Here is a 19,241-nt window from a genome sequence, read left to right as displayed (position 1 = left end):
GTATTGGGAGCGGTGGTGCGAATTTAACAAGATTAGAGGTCGCGAGGAAGAAACGGTTTTTCTAGAATGGCTATGGGTATTGAAGCAAGGGGGGGTGAAGAAAGGGCAGTTGGGCACAGTACTGGCGGGGGTGTCGTATTTTTCGCAGTTATATGGGAGAAAGGATATAACAAAGAGATTTGTGGTAAGGAAAGTATTCAAGGGGTGGAGCGTAGGAGAGAAGAAGCAAGGCGATAGAAGGGAGCCGATAACAGAGGATAGGTTGGCGGAAATGTTAGCAGTGCTCAGCAAAGTATGTTTCAATGACGATGAGGCATTGGTATTCAGGGTAGCTTTCTCTTTGGCTTTCCATGGGGCATTGCGCATAGGGGAACTGCTGGCGAGGAATAGGAAAGACGTGGGCGGTGGTGTAAGGCGAGAAGATGTGAAATGGGGCGTGCGAGCAGTGCTAGTTTTAATTCGGAAATCAAAAACAGATACGGAAGGAAAAGGGGTATGGGTGTCAATGGGGAGGACAGGTGGCGCGACTTGCCCGGTGGCAGCAGTAAGGGATTATGAGCTAACAGCAAGGGCAGAGGGCCCGCAATTTGTTAGGCATAGGGACGGATCCGGCGTCACGGGTTTTCAGTTTAGGAAGGTATTGGAAAGAACGGTAGAAAGACTGGGTTGGTCAGATGCATACTATGCGCCGCACTCATTCAGAATAGGGGCAGCAACCAGTGCGGCATCTAGAGGATGTTCGATCGAGCAGATTAAAAAAATGGGAAGGTGGAAATCAGCAGCATACAAGTCCTACATCAGGCCAAAAGGGGGCGTTTGATTGCGATTAGGGATGCGAAGTCATGGCGCCAACCGGAATGAATTTAATTCTCCAATTTTCTTTGTGATTTGTTACAGGAAGAGCACTAAGGATATGGGTGGTAGGGCATTCATACGTATACTGGGCGCAAGTTAGGGCTGCGACATTGGCAAAAGGGACACATTTGGGATTTAGATACACCGAAGCCAGTGTTAGGTGGATAGGAAAGAGAGGAATGAGGTGGGAAGAGTTGGTAAGCACAATACAGCAGGCAAGGCAGAGATGGGGGCGCCCGGACGTAATGATAATACATTTAGGAGGGAATGATATTGGAGCATACCCTCTGAGGGAACTGGAAGAAAGTATAAAAAGTGTAATGGGGTGGTTGGCGATAACATGGCAAGGAGTAAAGATAGTATGGTCAAACATAATATCAAGGTTGGTTTGGAGGAACACTGACACGCAGAGAGCGGGCTACAGAGCAAGGAGGAAGATTAATTTGGTAGCGGCAAAAGCAGTCAGGGGGATAGGTGGAGCGGTGCTGGAGCACCCATTGTTGGCGGCAAAAAGGGAAGAGATATTCAGGCGCGACGGAGTTCACCTGAACGAGGCCGGTAATGACCAGTTTTTGGAGGACATCAGGAGAATGTTGGAGGAAATGATCAAGGTAAGGAAAGGTCACGGGAAAAGTTTAAAGGTGTTTGGCAGAAAGAGTATTCTTTGTTGGCGGTGAAATCGGGATCTGGCACGTAGGCAGGGCTTGCGAGGGGCGGAGGGGATCCTGTAGCATACCCAGTCTAAGTCGTGATTCGGTGGTCTAGCTAAAGGCTGGTATATGCTGCAGGTTCGCTCCTCCCCTTTTGCTCTGCCACAGGGGGGGTTTGTGGTCCCCCCCCCCTGACACGTGGGATCCAAGTTCAGGTTATGCAAATGCTGACGCATTTTTGAGTGTTATGTTGATTAAGGGTATGTTATTACCCAGGGTATGTTATTACCCAGGGTATGTTATTACCCAGGGTATGTTATTACCCAGGGAGAAATTTTTTGAATTTAAATTAAATTATTAAATGTGACCTTTCCATATTTAGCCAAACTCCTGTGTTGCGTCATTATTTCAGGTTGCCAGAATGGCAGAGGTGGTAATAGATGGTGGTGTTCAAAAGGTGTGTCATTTGGGTGGAAAGTATATGGAAGCTAAATGGAGCCTCTAAGACCTTAAAAATAGCGCAGGGATTGAATATGAACGGAGCGACATAAGGGCTGGGCTCCTGGCTGGAAGGGCAAGGGGGAAGGGAGAGGGGGGGGGGAAGGAGTTAGGTTAGAAAATAGGGAAGTATAAGATAAGAAGGAGAGGAGGGACTGAAAAGCAAGAGATAGGAAAGGGGGGTTGGAAAAGGTACATATAGGGGGAACAACAGGAAGTGGCTTTAGTACTAACCTTTTTTGTTTCCCTCCCACCCTCCCTAGATTCAAGAGAGCAGTAAGGACAACTACGCGGAGAGGTCACAACCAGAGATATCGAGAGAAATTGGCATGGTTAGGGGCACGATGTCAGCTACTTAGTTGGATCGCAGTAAGACCGCCTGTGCCCCCTAATAAAGGGAATCGAGAGAGCTGCAGCTGGAAGCTAGCGGGTGACTCGAGCGGTCTATGCTAGCCGAAAGCGTTAAGATAAGCAAGCAGCCATATAAGAGAAAAATTGATAAGTTGTTGCGGTGAAATCGGGATCTGGCACGTAGGCAGGGCTTGCGAGGGGCGGAGGGGATCCTGTAGCATACCCAGTCTAAGTCGTGATTCGGTGGTCTAGCTAAAGGCTGGTATATGCTGCAGGTTCGCTCCTCCCCTTTTGCTCTGCCACAGGGGGGGTTTGTGGTCCCCCCCCCCTGACACGTGGGATCCAAGTTCAGGTTATGCAAATGCTGACGCATTTTTGAGTGTTATGTTGATTAAGGGTATGTTATTACCCAGGGTATGTTATTACCCAGGGTATGTTATTACCCAGGGTATGTTATTACCCAGGGAGAAATTTTTTGAATTTAAATTAAATTATTAAATGTGACCTTTCCATATTTAGCCAAACTCCTGTGTTGCGTCATTATTTCAGGTTGCCAGAATGGCAGAGGTGGTAATAGATGGTGGTGTTCAAAAGGTGTGTCATTTGGGTGGAAAGTATATGGAAGCTAAATGGAGCCTCTAAGACCTTATAGCGTTATGCAACTCCACACAGTGTTAATTTATACCCAGATTATTAAGCTATGTTTTTCTGAGGGTATTTGACACATATCCCCAGGTACTTTGTACCAACAATATGGAATGTTTAAATGCTATAGATATCTTGCGCTGATATTATCGAATGCGCTACTATTAGCTTGAACTTTAGTGTGACTAGTCTTTTGATTCAATAGTGCACTCATTCATCTTTCATTCATACTCAAATGCCCAGGAGCTGCATAAAGTCAGCATCTATTAATTAAATCCCATTAACATAACTTGCTGTAATCGTGCAATAAACTACAGTTAGCTTTGGATTTTTATAGCTAGTTCAATAATTTCATTTATGCGGCGGTCCACCATACATTCATGCACTTGGCTTTCTGGCCGTTCTATAATGCATAGGTGTAACAGAGTCACTATAGTAGTTTTCTAATGAACTTAGCTATATAGATATTCTCTAAATCATAATGCACATTACTTCCACCATTCTCGCAATTATAACGCTATGGTTTCAGTAGTGTGAATAAGTGCTATATCCTAATTAGGATATAGCACTTATTCACACTACTGAAACCATAGCGTTATAATTGCGAAAGGCTTACAGCCAAGTTATATGTAAGAATGGTGGAAGTAATGTGCATTATGATTTAGAGAATATCTATATAGCTAAGTTCATTAGAAAACTACTATAGTGACTCTGTTACACCTATGCATTATAGAACGGCCAGAAAGCCAAGTGCATGAATGTATGGTGGACCGCCGCATAAATGAAATTATTGAACTAGCTATAAAAATCCAAAGCTAACTGTAGTTTATTGCACGATTACAGCAAGTTATGTTAATGGGATTTAATTAATAGATGCTGACTTTATGCAGCTCCTGGGCATTTGAGTATGAATGAAAGATGAATGAGTGCACTATTGAATCAAAAGACTAGTCACACTAAAGTTCAAGCTAATAGTAGCGCATTCGATAATATCAGCGCAAGATATCTATAGCATTTAAACATTCCATATTGTTGGTACAAAGTACCTGGGGATATGTGTCAAATACCCTCAGAAAAACATAGCTTAATAATCTGGGTATAAATTAACACTGTGTGGACTTGCATAACGCTATGTTCTAACAGCAACATTTGTATCAACCATGAAAATTGCATACAGCCCTGAAATAGCAACATGTTCATGTTAATAAACTGAAATTCACATATCCAATACTATTAGGGCATACTACTTAGTTATGCAATTTAATAGGTCATCTTATCTTTATTAAGAACATAGTTAAATTTACCCTTAAAAATTGGAGGTAAACAATAAGTTCATGATATCAACTGTATGTCCAGAAATTAACGACTTACAAGTACCACAATAACAAGTGCTACGTATTAATAATAATATACCTATATTATCCAACTTGAAATAAGCACTATATGGTTTAAATGCCTTTAAGAATATAAAGTATTGAGAGTGTACTCTATAATAGAGTGTGACCAAAGTCAATAACGGCTACTACCTTACACCCTCAATTCCAATTATAAACCACGCTCTATTAACTAAAGAAGCAATTCAATGACCAAAAATTGGGTCATTTGAATTAAGGATACTATTAGCTTTTGAAATATAGCTATTATTGCATTGGCAGCACTTATGTCAAAGAACTAAATGCACATGCCCAAGAAGCATATACAATCATATTTATAGGTACTATACTGCAGAATAAACTTTTTTTAAAGATCTTTGTGACCACGAATAATTAAAGTACACTAGTCAGGAAATAGTATATATAATTGTATTCACAAGCATCATATTATATACACAAGCAGCTTTAACCAGGAGATATCCCAGTGACCAGGAATACTTTAAATCCTAGGTCTGGAGATAATCCTCAGTGCACATAACTACGTTTAGCATCTATACCCTCCATATAGCATCCTCCTCAACATTGTGCGTTTTTATTTATATATGTTTGTGTTTGTTTTGTGGAATCTTTTTAAATAATCCCAATAAAGGTTATTTTTTTTTTTTTATTTATTTTTTTTATAATTTTTTATTGAGGTTGTGCAAACAGAATACAGCTTATGAAGAATAGCCAAACAAATACGATACAATATAAAAATCCTGTATACATAAAGACAGATTACATTCCTATCAAAGGTAACGTTATACGAAAAAACTGGAACCTCTTTTTATTTTTTCCATATTCTGGACAAGAAGAGTTACCTCACTTATTACTAAGGTCCCTTCTATATTAACATTAGGAGAGGAAAGTAGGAAATGCGAATGATCCTACAAAAAAAAATAGAGTAAATACATACTTATGCTATTAGGTAATATTAATATTTAAAGAACATAGTAGAATGTAAGGGTATGGTGTAAAATATAAAGCTTGGCGACTTAGAATGAGATGGCAATTAGTTTGTCAGACATCAAATACAGTAAAGGCGCCATTCCCTTGCTAACCTAATATGGTATGAGATGTAGGTATGGAATAATATGAAAATGAAAAGTTATGCTCCTGAGGGCCTGAAGATTCATATATCAATAGACAGGAGCGGTATTAACTGGGAATAATATTGAATCTACAGGGCTACCCATGGATTGTGTAGTTTTCTAAAACACTTTAGGTCAGTAGATTAGAGTAATTAGTAGTTGATATTGTGAACTATAACATGAGTATATATATAGTTTTGCTAACTGAAATATGTGGTAAGGTATGGAGGTATAGGTAGTTATAGTATGGCATAGACAAGATAAGCCATATAGGTAGTCCTCCACCAATAGGAGGTACAATACATGGAGGGGGGGTGGGAGGGAGGAGGTGGTTAGTTTATTATGCGAAGTGAGCTATGTAACTTTAAACTTCATGTCAGGAAAGCTTTTAATATGTAGGGCATCAATAGTTTCAGTTATATCAAGATGTTGTGATGAGGAGTAGTGCAAGTGAAGCTATGAGAAAAAAAGAGCTAGGGTATGTGCAGGGGTTTGTAAACTCAGTTAGTTAGTATGGTTGATCAGTCCTGCTGATCTAAGTGGAGTAGGTAAAGTCAATATTAGAGGGGGTAACCATAGGCTGAAATAAAACTTGGTGATAATGGTGAGTTGTGTAGGAAGCTCTCAATTAGTAAGTAGGAGGTAGAGCTGGGAAGCTGTACTTTGGAGCTATGCAATTGCAATATATAGGCATCATACTGCCCCGGCCGCTGGCAGCAAGATGTCGTGTACACACGCTTCATCCAAACTCAATGCATATAGATAAGTTAAATGTTAACAAACAGGTCATCTAAAAATCATTAATATCCTAGCTGGTTGCATCATTACAAGAGTGTTGGACATTAAGGTCTAAGAATAAGCCTATCATGAATGCCAACAATTCTGCACAGAGAGCCTACCCACAATAATGAGCTGCTGGACTAAAGCAAAGCAGTATCTATGCTATGCTCGCGAACAGCTATAAGGTACTATTAACTAAAAACCTGGACACTAGGTATTTTAAGCCCCCTAGAAGTGAATTGCCGTTATGGCATGTACGAGAGGACACCATAACATTATATAGCAGCAGACATTAACATTTTTGCGACTTTCCCTGGTTACACTCGCATATATTTGACCCAGTGGCATGCAAGTTTAAAGCATAAAAACAGTGATTTGTAGGGAAAAAGCTAACAGGGAGATCTGAAAGCTGCGTGGGCATTGATATAGGCAATTTAAACATATAGTCATGAATGCTGCAGCAGTGTGTCCTAAAAAACGGGGCTCACAACCATTTTGCTAACGGAACAATAGCTTATTTCTATTATCAAGTTCAAGTCTGCTCAAATACTGCAAAACATTATCCCTAAAGTAGATTAACAGCCACACTAACTGGAGGAGAACAGGTCTAGAGTTCTCTGCAAGTGAGATAACAATTTATAAAGCCGTAATAAAAGACTATTAGGACAGTTATGTGTTAGTGAGGTACAGTGTCCGCTTTCACATATGAGTTCTCTAAGCAATATGCAGTCCGGGTGAGCGATACTGTCATGGTGCAGCATATCAATAAGGAGAATCTTTTACCCCACTCCGGACCGTAAGGTTGAGGGTTTTTCTAGAGCCAGCTGCAAGTTTGTCGCCAGCTTTGCAGAGTAAATGTTCCGGCTGACCAGATGGTAAGGGGCGACACACGCTGAGAGATCCGCTAGCTTATGTCCTGCTTTGTGGGATACACCAAGTACCTCATAGGGGCTCCGGTAAGTTATCCAGTTAACAAAAGTCCCCCGCAGTTCTTGTGGCTCAGCCTGCTCTGAAGTGCTCCGGGACACATCCGATGGTGATGGCTCTCTTGGCTTTCTATAGAGCGTTTGCAAGCGCAAGTCTAGTAGATCCTCAGTAGTGACCGGCATATCACCAGCACACTGCCCTTCTGTCTCCACCATGTCATGTGGCAATGAGAGATGCTCCGATGCTGTCATCCAAGATGGCGATTTTCGCGGGTTAACTGCACTTTCTGGGCCCTTCTCCTTGTAGCTAGCTAGAACGCCCGGGGTAGCGGTATGTGTGGTGAGGGGCTTAAAAGCCTCGTCCATTGCATTCAAAAGGGCTTCATTGTGACGGTCTAAAAGCACCTTCATCTGATCGAGTAAAAGTGCAGCCATGATTTCACTCGAGTAGCGTGTCAGCAGAAGTTATAAAACCAGGTCCCAAATAAGAAATGTTTAGCGCTGCTAGGCTATCTCACATGCAGCAAAAAGATAGCTCTCTTCCAGGATCTCCAAAATGAGGTGGAAATGTGAAAAATATATAATAAAACCTTAAAAATTGTAGAATGTTTTAGGAGCTCTAGAAATGTGCGTCTTATCACGGTGGTGGTTGGCTCCTCCCCCCCTAAAGGTTATATTTTAACTCCTACGGCACAGACCGTCTCCCCTTTGGCACTAGATGTTCCAAATTTATAGCCACATTCCTCTCAGATGTGAGTGCTAATATGTGTACACGTTTCAATCCTTGTATTGAATCAACTCTTCTTTTTTAGAATAAAACAGTACACAGCACCTAACTCTAATATTATAGCAAGGTAAATCACCTGCCCTAATCATTATAGAGCATCTTAAGAATACCGGATAGTAGTGCTATTTAGTCTCTCTCTCTTTTACCTCATTAGCACACTTTACTAACTGCCCTGTCACTATAAATACCTCACTCATACACTGCACTAACTGCCCTCTCGCATGTAAATACCTCATTAGCACACTATGCTAACTGCCCCCTCACATGTAAATGCCTAATATGTACACTGCATTAACTTCCCCCTCACATGTAAATACCTAATTTATACACTGCACTAACTGTCCCCTCACATGTAAATACCTCATTCGTACACTGCACTAACTGCCCCCTCACATGCAAATACCTTATTAGTACATTATACTTACTGCCACCCTTGCATGTAAATATTTCTTTAGTACAATGCAACTCATTGGTACACTGCAATGACAGAACATCCAGGGTTGCAATGTTCGCAGGTGCGACTGGGCCATGGAGGTCCACCACTCGGAAGGTACCCAGCAGGTGCGACCATGCCCTGGAGTTAAGCCTCTGCTGGAGAAGCCCAGGATGTGAGGATGACCCAGGATGCCGGGAGTACACAGAGCAGGGCATTCACATGTGCAGGCGTTGTCAGGAGAGGTTGTTGGCTGGTGGCTGCACACTTGCTGTACACACACCCACGCATGGCTCCCAAGTGCTGCTATCGGCATCCTGGTGTGAGACTGAAGTAGTGAGCAATATATATATATATATATATAGATAGATAGATAGATAGATAGATAGATAGATAGATAGAGCTCTAACTGCCCCTCATATGTATTAATGATAATTAATACATATTGCCATGGTTGCTATTAAGTATAAGCCACTGCTTAGTGCTTTTTTATTACAACAATGAACCAGACTGTTTTATATTCCTATATTTGGAGTCAGTGGGCTTGAAAGTGTGGAGTTTAAGGGTGCTCTTCCCTTTACATAAGCCCACAAAGCCTAAGACAAATCTGATCTTCTCCAGAGAGATTAGTTAGTGTGAACCTTGTCTCGATCACAACAACTACCACAGTATTATAGAGATGCCCAAAGCTGGAATAAGTTACAGAAGCATTGCACAATAGCTGGATTATTATTATTCCAAGGTAAGATAAATTGCCTACAAGTGAAGAAAAAGCAGAACTGTTGCTGCTCTCTGCAGGAGTGAGCGTCCTGGGATCTATTTATCAGCCAATGAGCAATCAGCCCTTAAAGGGACATGAAACCCAAAGTTATTCTTTCATGATTCAGATAGAGCAGCAATTTTAAGCAACTTTCTAATTTACTCCTATTGTAGCCACCAATCAGCAAGCGCTACCCATGATGCTGAACCAAAAATGGGCCGTCTCCTCAGCTTACATTTCCCTTTTCTTAAATAGAGATACAAAGAGAACGAAGAAAAATTGATAATAGGAGTAAATTAGAAAGTTGCTTAAAATTGCTGCTCTATCTGAATCATGAAAGATAAAAAAATGGGTTTAATATCCCTTTAAAGGGACAGTAAACTCCTTGGAATTTTAAAATAACATGTTTAGTTATGCATAGTAAAACCACTTTATTTGTTTTGCCCCCTTTTTCATGTAATTTAGCTCAGAATTGTGGATTTTATATTTCTCAGAGATGGACATTGTCAAGGCAAACCCTGCTACATTATCTGTCCCTAATTAACAACCGCAAAACAATGCAATTTATTCTAACCTTGTTGGCTGCAGATTCTGGCTTTGATTGGCTGCTCCAAATATGGCTAATAGTGGGTGGAGTTTGGCCACAAAAAAAATTAATTATAGCTAAAAATGTTTTGTTTTTTTTAAAAACATGTTTACACTTGGCTGATATGCAATTTTATACCAAGACAACAGGTCCAGCTGCACTTCCTGTTAGCTTTAGAATGAAACAGTTTAAATATTTTGTTAACATGATTAAACAGTGCTCTATTCTATACATATTTAGAATTTACTGCTTTTAAAATGCCCCTTATTAAGTTAAGGAAACCTTATGCAGATCCATTTACAATGTACAGTTTATATGGATCTGACATACATTCATGGGGCTAGCCCAGTCCTCCGGCCTCCCTAACAGGACAGATTTTGAGGCTGAACTAGAGCACAGGTAAAATAATCAGCTGATTAGTAAACAGTTATTTTACCTGCTCTCATCCAAGGTAATCTAATGGCCTGTTAGTGAGGCCGGAGGACAGGTCTGAAAACCAGTGGTTTAGGCAAATGCTCTAGATCAGTGTTTCCCAACTCCAGTCCTCAGGACCCTTAACAGGCCCACAACCCACCCAGACATGACCACCCCCTGCTCACAACCCACCCAAACATGACCCCACCAACAGCTCACCCAGACATGACCAGGCCCTGCGCACAACCCACTCACACTTGACCCCACCAACAGCTCACCCAGATATGACCAGGCCCTGCACATAACCACTCACACATGGCCCCACCAAAAGCTCACCCAGACATGACCAGGCCCTTCCAACAATCCACCCAGACATAACCACGCCCTGCCGACAACCCACCCAAACATGACCACGCCCTGCTCACAACCCACCCAAACATGACCCCACCAACTGCTCACACAGACATGACCACGCCCTGCTCACAACCCACCCAAACATGACCCCACCAACTGCTCACCCAGACATGACCAGGCCCTGCGCACAACCCACTCACACATGACCAGGCCCTGCTCACAACCCACCCAGACATAACCACATCCACCATGTCTGAAAAACACCTGTAGCCCACCAGATTCTTAACCTCCTACATCCTGAAAATCATCTGACATATGCTGGGAGGTTATGTGTTTGGACCTTTATCACTCTGTAAGGTATGGATAGACAAGTGCCTGTCTGAATGTGAATTTCTGATGTTAGAATTGTAGCTTAGATTTATGAATATATCTGGGCCCGGCGCCCTGCGTGCACTGTGTGTATTGCTATAACTGATTTACCGATTACTGTTCTGTTTTACAGCTACCAATTTAATCTCATTTTTATCGACTAAAACTTCATTCCCTGTTCACTATGTACAACTACATTTAATTCATTTTTTTTTTACATTTCTGAAGAAGCTTTTGTAAAGTTTTATATTGATCTACTCTCTTAATGCATTTTATTGTTTAACAGGATATACAGGAAATACATTTGCTACTACATAAGGTTTAAAAATGAAATACGCAAGATGAAAACAGAAGTTACCAGCACTTCAAGCAAGTGAGAATCGTACGTGCCAGCACCCGGCATACCTGCATTTGCACAGGACCCGCTTGCACAAGAAAAGTCATCACAGAAAAAGGTAGTACCAGTAGGTTATGTTTGCAAATAAAAGTGTGATGGAGCTTTTAAAGGGGCGCTAAATGCCTCTAGCTTTTGTGAAACCTAGGATGCTAATTACCTAAACCAGCTGTTTAATTTGCAGCATTTGCAGGTTACAGAATTTGCTTTCTGGTCTCAGTAGGGAGCGTGGGACAAACACAGGTTGACACAAACTAAGAGCTGGTTAATGTCCTTTTATGTTCTGACGGATGCAAAGCTTAAAATATTGGCACCTGGCATTGGCGATCATTCACCTCATCCCTCTGTTCATTTGTACATTTATTGTATCTATCTCTGTCTCTGTCTGTCTCTCTGTTTGTCTCTCTGTCTGTCAATCAATCTGTATGTCTGTCTATCAGCTTGTATAGTGCAAAAACAGGTCAAGCTGTGCTTCTTTGTGATGGACATCTTGAAAAGAGAAACTAAAATAAGAGTAATATGAAGGGACAGAACACAAAAGGGAGGAAACTGATGATTTGTATTACAATAATTTATTTGTAGAGTGATACAAAGTAGCAGTTACCTTATCCCTCTCCCTCTCCCTCATCATTATCCCAATCTGTCTCCCCCCTCCTTATCCCTCTTTTATTCCCCCTCCTGTTTTCTCATCACTACTTTCTCTTTCACCTCTACACCCCTCTCCCCCTAATCCCCTTCTCTCTATCGAACCTCATCCCTCTCTCTCTTCATCCCTCCCCATTTCTTTCTCTCTATCCTCAATCTCTTTTTCATCATGACCTTCACTCTCTCCATTATCCTTAGTCCTTCTGTTCTTTTCCATTCCCTCCTGTCTCTTCTTACTCATCCCCTGGATATAAAGCACTGGATCACATTTAGAGTTACTTACACGTAATATAATAACATAAACATGTAATGCACAAAACATTTAAGCAGCACAAAAAAATACAATACCTGTTTTTTGAGGTGAGGTTTGGAAAACTGGCTGAGAGACTGATTCCTCCATGGCAGCAATGGGCAGAACCACTCAACTTCACTCAGATACACCAGAAAGGAGCACTCAGTGCCATCCACCCCATAGAAGGCGTAGCAAGGATCTGAGGTCCAGCGAGAACGCATCCACTGGAATAGAATGGCGACAGACACAAACCTCAGTGTATCTGCCTAGCAGAAGTCCTAACTCTTCTAACAGAAGCAAGATCATGTGTGATTATTTTACAAGTAATGGATTCCCTCTCTGTACAGTAGTGTGTATACTGAGGTGTGCGGCGATATGAGCAGTGTGTACTCTAGTGTGCATGAGAGAGAAGAACAAACACTGCTTTTCTACAGTATAGTGTTATATATGTGGGTGGTGTGAGAGCACTAGAGAGGCAGTGAGTGCTATTGTCAGGATGTGAGGGCACTAGAGAGGCAGTGAGTGCTATTGTCAGGATGTGAGGGCACTAGAGAGGCAGTGAGTGCTATAGTGAATTATAAGAGGTCACATGAGAGGCAGTGTGTGCTATAGTGAAGAATAAGAGGACACCTGAGAGGCAGTGTGTGCTATAGTGAAGGGTAAAGGGGCAACTGAGAGGCAGTGTGAGCTATAGTGAAGGATAAGGGGCACCTGAGAGGCAGTGTGAGCTATAGTGAAAGATAAGAGGGCACCTGAGAGGCAGTGTGTGCTTCAGTGAGGAATAAGAGGTCACCTGAGAGGCAGTGTGTGCTATAGTGAAGTATAAGAGGTCACCTGAGAGGCAGTGTGTGCTATAGTGAAGGATAAGAGGTCACCTGAGAGGCAGTATGTGCTATAGTGAAGTATAAGAGGTCACCTGAGAGGCAGTGTGTGCTATAGTGAAGTATAAGAGGTCACCTGAGAGGTAGTGTATGCTATATTGAAGGATAAAGGGGCAACTGAGAGACAGTGTGTGCTATAGTGAAGGATAAAGGGGCACCTGAGAGGCAGTGTGAGCTATATTGAAGGATAAGAGGGCACCTGAGAGGCAGTGTGAGCTATAGTGAAGGATAAGAGGGCACCTGAGAGGCAGTGTGTGCTATAGTGAAGGATACGGGGGCATCTGATAGGCAGTGCTATAGTGAAGGATAAGAGGTCCTCTGAGAAGCAGTGTGTGCTTTAGTGAAGGATAAGAGGGCACCTGAGAGGCAGTGTGTGCTTCAGTGAGGAATTAGAGGTCACCTGAGAGTCAGTGTGTGCTTCAGTGAGGAATAAGGGGTCACCTGAGAGGTTGTGTGTGCTATAGTGAAGTATAAGAGGTCACCTGAGAGGCAGTGTGTGCTATAGTGAAGGATAAAGGGGCAACTGAGAGGCAGTGTGAGTTATAGTGAAGTATAAGGGGCACCTGAGAGGCAGTGTGAGCTATAGTGAAAGATAAGAGGGCACCTGAGAGGCAGTGTGTGCTTCAGTGAGGAATAAGAGGTCACCTGAGAGGCAGTGTGTGCTATAGCGAAGTATAAGAAGTCACCTGAGAGGCAGTGTGTGCTATAGTGAAGTATAAGAGGTCACCTGAGAGGCAGTGTGTGCTATATTGAAGGGTAAAGGGGCAACTGAGAAGCAGTGTGTGCTATAGTGAAGGATAAGGGGCACCTGAGAGGCAGTGTGAGCTATAGTGAAGGATAAGAGGGCACCTGAGAGGCAGTGTGTGCTATAGTGAAGGATAAGGGGGCATCTGATAGGCAGTGTGTGCTATAGTGAAGCATAAGAGGGCACCTGAGAGGCAGTGTGTGCTATAGTGAAGGATAAGAGGGCACCTGAGAGGTAGTGTGTGCTATAGTGAAGGATAAAGGGGCACTTGAGAGGCAGTGTGTGCTATAGTGAAGGATAAGAGGGCACCTGAGAGGCAGTGTGTGCTATAGTGAAGGATAAAGGGGCACCTGAGAGGCAGTGTGTGCTATAGTGAAGGATAAAGGGGCACCTGAGAGGCAGTGTGTGCTATAGTGAAGGATAAGGGGGCACCTGAGAGGCAGTGTGTGCTATAGTGATGACTAAGAGGTCACCTGAGAGGCAGTGTGTGCTATAGTGAAGGATAAGAGGTCATCTGAGAAGCAGTGTGTGCTATAGTGACAGATAAGGGGGCATCTGATAGGCAGTGTGTGCTTTAGTGAAGGATAAGAGGGCACCTGAGAGGCAGTGCGTGCTATAGTGAAGGATAAGAGGGCACCTGAGAGGCAGTGTGTGCTATAGTGACAGATAAGGGGGCATCTGAGAAGCAGTGTGTGCTATAGTGACGGATAAGAGGGCACATGACAGGCAGTGTGTGCTATAGTGATGGATAAGAGGGCACCTAAGAGGCAGTTTGTGCTATAGTCAGGAATAAGAGGGCACATGAGAGGCAGTGTGTGCTATAGTGAAGGATAAGAAGGCACATGAGAGGCAGTGTGTGCTATAGTGATGGATAAGAAGGCACATGAGAATCAGTGTGTGCTATAGTGATGGATAAGAGGGTACGAGAGGCAGTGTGTGCTATAGTGAAGGATAAGAGGGTACGAGAGGCAGTGTATGCTATAGTGAAGGATAAGAGGGTACGAGAGGCAGTGTGTGCTATAGTGATGGATAAGAGGGTACGAGAGGCAGTGTGTGCTATAGTGATGAATAAGAGGGTACGAGAGGCAGTGTGTGCTATAGTGATGGATAAGAGGGTACGAGAGGCAGTGTGTGCTATAGTGATGAATAAGAGGGTATATGAGAGGCAGTGTGTGCTATAGTGATGGATAAGAGGGTACGAGAGGCAGTGTATGCTATAGTGATGGATAAGAGGGCACCTGAGAAGCAGTGTGTGCTATAGTAATGGATAAGGAGGCACATGAGAGGCAGTGTGAGCTATAGTGAAGGATAAGGAGGCACATGAGAGGCAGTATGTGCCATAGTGATGGATAAGAGGGCACCTAAGAGGCAGTTTGTGCTAAAGTGAGGAATAAGAGGGCACATGAGAGGCAGTGTGAGCTATAGTGATGGATAAGAGGGCACCTGAGAAGCAGTGTGTGCTATAGTAATGGATAAGGAGGCACATGAGAGGCAGTGTGAGCTATAGTGAAGGATAAGAAGGCACATGAGAATCAGTGTGTGCTATAGTGATGGATAAGGAGGCACATGAGAGGCAGTGTGAGCTATAGTGATGGATAAGAGGGCACCTGAGAAGCAGTGTGTGCTATAGTAATGGATAAGGAGGCACATGAGAGGCAGTGTGAGCTATAGTGAAGGATAAGGAGGCACATGAGAGGCAGTGTGTGCTATAGTGATGGATAAGAGGGCACCTGAGAAGCAGTGTGTGCTATAGTAATGGATAAGGAGGCACATGAGAGGCAGTGTGAGCTATAGTGATGGATAGAAGGCACATGAGAATCAGTGTGTGCTATAGTGATGGATAAGGAGGCACATGAGAGGCAGTGTGAGCTATAGTGAAGGATAAGGAGGCACATGAGAGGCAGTGTGTGCTATAGTGAAGGATAAGGAGGCACATGAGAGGCAGTGTGTGCTATAGTGACGGATAAGAAGGCACATGAGAATCAGTGTGTGCTATAGTGATGGATAAGAGGGTACGAGAGGCAGTGTGTGCTATAGTGATGGATAAGAGGGTACGAGAGGCAGTGTGTGCTATAGTGATGGATAAGAGGGTACGAGAGGCAGTGTATGCTATACTGATGGATAAGAGGGTACGAGAGGCAGTGTATGCTATAGTGATGGATAAGAGGGTACGAGAGGCAGTGTGTGCTATAGTGATGAATAAGAGGGCACATGAGAGGCAGTGTGTGCTATAGTGATGGATAAGAGGGTACGAGAGGCAGTGTGTGCTATAGTGATGGATAAGAGGGTACGAGAGGCAGTGTATGCTATAGTGATGGATAAGAGGGTACGAGAGGCAATGTGTGCTATAGTGATGGATAAGAGGGTACGAGAGGCAGTGTGTGCTATAGTGATGGATAAGAGGGTACGAGAGGCAGTGTATGCTATAGTGATGGATAAGAGGGCACATGAGAGGCAGTGTGTGCTATAGTGATGGATAAGAGGGCACCTGAGAGGCTGTGTGTGCTTTAGTGAGGAAGGACAGGGCACCTGAGAGGCAGTGTGTGCTATAGTGAAGGATAAGGGGGCACCTGAGAGGCAGTGTGTGCTATAGTGAAGGATAAGAGGTCATCTGAGAAGCAGTGTGTGCTATAGTGACAGATAAGGGGGCATCTGATAGGCAGTGTGTGCTATAGTGACAGATAAGGGGGCATCTGATAGGCAGTGTGTGCTTTAGTGACAGATAAGGGGGCATCTGATAGGCAGTGTGTGCTATAGTGACAGATAAGGGGGCATCTGATAGGCAGTGTGTGCTTTAGTGAAGGATAAGAGGGCACCTGAGAGACAGTGCGTGCTATAGTGAAGGATAAGAGGGCACCTGAGAGGCAGTGTGTGCTATAGTGACAGATAAGGGGGCATCTGATAGGCAGTGTGTGCTATAGTGACAGATAAGGGGGCATCTGATAGGCAGTGTGTGCTATAGTGACAGATAAGGGGGCATCTGATAGGCAGTGTGTGCTTTAGTGAAGGATAAGAGGGCACCTGAGAGGCAGAGCGTGCTATAGTGAAGGATAAGAGGGCACCTGAGAGGCAGTGTGTGCTATAGTGACAGATAAGGGGGCATCTGAGAGGCAGTGTGTGCTATAGTGACGGATAAGAGGGCACATGACAGGCAGTGTGTGCTATAGTGACGGATAAGGGGGCACCTGAGAGGCAATGCGTGCTACAGTGACGGATAAGAGGGCACATGACAGGCAGTGTGTGCTATAGTGATGGATAAGAGGGCACCTAAGAGGCAGTTTGTGCTAAAGTGAGGAATAAGAGGGCACATGAGAGGCAGTGTGTGCTATATTGAGGAATAAGAGGGCACATGAGAGGCAGTGTGTGCTATAGTGAAGGATAAGAAGGCACATGAGAGGCAGTGTGTGCTATAGTGATAAATAAGAAGGCACATGAGAATCAGTGTGTGCTATAGTGATGGATAAGAGGGTACGAGAGGCAGTGTGTGCTATAGTGAAGGATAAGAGGGTACGAGAGGCAATGTGTGCTATAGTGATGAATAAGAGGGTACATGAGAGGCAATGTGTGCTATAGTGATGGATAAGAGGGTACGAGAGGCAGTGTGTGCTATAGTGATGAATAAGAGGGTACATGAGAGGCAGTGGGTGCTATAGTGATGGATAAGAGGGTACGAGAGGCAGTGTATGCTATAGCGATGGATAAGAGGGCACATGAGAGGCAGTGTGTGCTATAGTGAAGGATAAGAGGGTACAAGAGGCAGTGTATGCTATAGTGATGGATAAGAGGGCACATGAGAGGCAGTGTGTGCTATAGTGATGGATAAGAGTGTTGGAGAGGCAGTGTGTGCTATAGTGAAGGATAAGAGGGCACCTGAGAGGTAGTGTGTGCTATAGTGAAGGACAGGGCACCTGAGAGGCAGTGTGTGCTATAGTGAAGGATAAGGGCACCTGAGAGGCAGTGTGTGCTATAGTGATGGATAAGAGGGCACATGAGAGGCAGTGTGTGCTATAGTGATGGATAAGAGGGTATGAGAGGCAGTGTGTGCTATAGTGAAGGATAAGGGCACCTGAGAGGCAGTGTGTGCTATAGTGAAGGATAAGGGGGCACCTGAGAGGCAGTGTGTGCTATAGTGAGGAATAAGGGGCACCATAGGCGCAGTTTGTATTATAGAGAGCGTACCCGAGAGGCAGTGTGAGCTATAGTGAAGGATAAGGGAGCACCTGAGAGGCAGTGTGTGCTATAGTGATGACTAAGAGGTCACCTGAGAGGCAGTGTGTGCTATAGTGAAGGATAAGAGGTCATCTGAGAAGCAGTGTGTGCTATAGTGACAGATAAGGGGGCATCTGATAGGCAGTGTGAGCTATAGTGAAGGATAAGTAGGCACATGAGAGGCAGAGTGTGATATAGTGAAGGATAAGAGGGCACCTGAGAGGCAGTGTGTGCTATAGTGAGGAATAAGAGGGCACATGAGGGGCAGTGTGTGCTATAGTGAAGGATAGATAAGGGGGCACATGAGAGGCAGTGTGTGCTATAGTGAAGGATAAGGGGGCACATGAGAGGCAGTGTGTGATATAGTGAAGGTTAAGAGGGCACCTGAGAGGCAGTGTGTGCTATAGTGAGGAATAAAAGGGCACATGAGAGGCAGTGTGTGCTATAGTGAAGGATAAGGGGGCAAATGAGAGGCAGTGTGTGCTATAGTGAAGGATAAGGGGGCACCTGAGAGGCAGTATGTGCTATAGTGAGGAATAAGGGGCACCATAGGCACAGTTTGTATTATAGAGAGCGTACCTGAGAGGCAGTGTTTGTGACAATAGGGAATAAGAAGGCACTGACCCTAAGTTACACTTACCTCCACTTTTGAAGAGCAGTCTGGGAATCGAGGGTCCCGTGGAATGTCACAGAGATCCCTCTGACCCTCCAGCCCTAGAAAAATAACAAAAGAGATAACAACTGTGAAAAATATACAAGCGAAAGAAAGCCAAAGTAGTCTAGATTCAATAACCATAGAGATTCCCAACTATGATCCTCTGCAGTTTATCCACTAAAGTTTTTTGTAACATTTCTCAGTCTGTAACAACTTTGCTCCCTTGAATAATACAGGTTGACAAGAAAAGAGAAGCCTCCGGTAGGTTAAAAAAGAGGAAATCCTTTATTGTACTTCAAAGGTTAAAAACACTTGTGCAAGATAGCTGTAGGTCGTATCAACAAGATCAGCTGATGCATTTCGGCTACGTGCCGTAGTCTTAGCTTATGGTGTTGTTGTCACATCATACCTTATAAAACTACAAATATAACCGTATTGGCTAAAAACAATTAAATCCACACCTACAGCCTACGTTATTGGAGCGAGAGGAACATACAATTAACCCCTTG

General features: G+C 43.6%; 1 protein-coding gene across 1 annotated transcript in view; it reads right to left on the bottom strand.

Annotated features, from left to right (window-relative positions):
• MGAT5B (alpha-1,6-mannosylglycoprotein 6-beta-N-acetylglucosaminyltransferase B) overlaps positions 1-19,241 on the bottom strand; it is a 154,339-nt gene that overhangs the window by 49,141 nt on the left and 85,957 nt on the right. The window contains exons 5-6 of the mRNA XM_053688752.1: positions 18,718-18,791; positions 12,299-12,466 (exon numbers count right to left, since the gene is read on the bottom strand). Coding sequence (XP_053544727.1) covers positions 12,299-12,466; positions 18,718-18,791 — 242 coding nt within the window. The remainder of the gene's footprint in view (positions 1-12,298; positions 12,467-18,717; positions 18,792-19,241) is intronic.

The sequence above is a fragment of the Bombina bombina genome, chromosome 1 (genome assembly GCF_027579735.1).
Source record: "Bombina bombina isolate aBomBom1 chromosome 1, aBomBom1.pri, whole genome shotgun sequence".
Lineage (NCBI taxonomy): Eukaryota > Metazoa > Chordata > Amphibia > Anura > Bombinatoridae > Bombina > Bombina bombina.
This window is presented reverse-complemented; position numbering and strand designations above follow the sequence as displayed.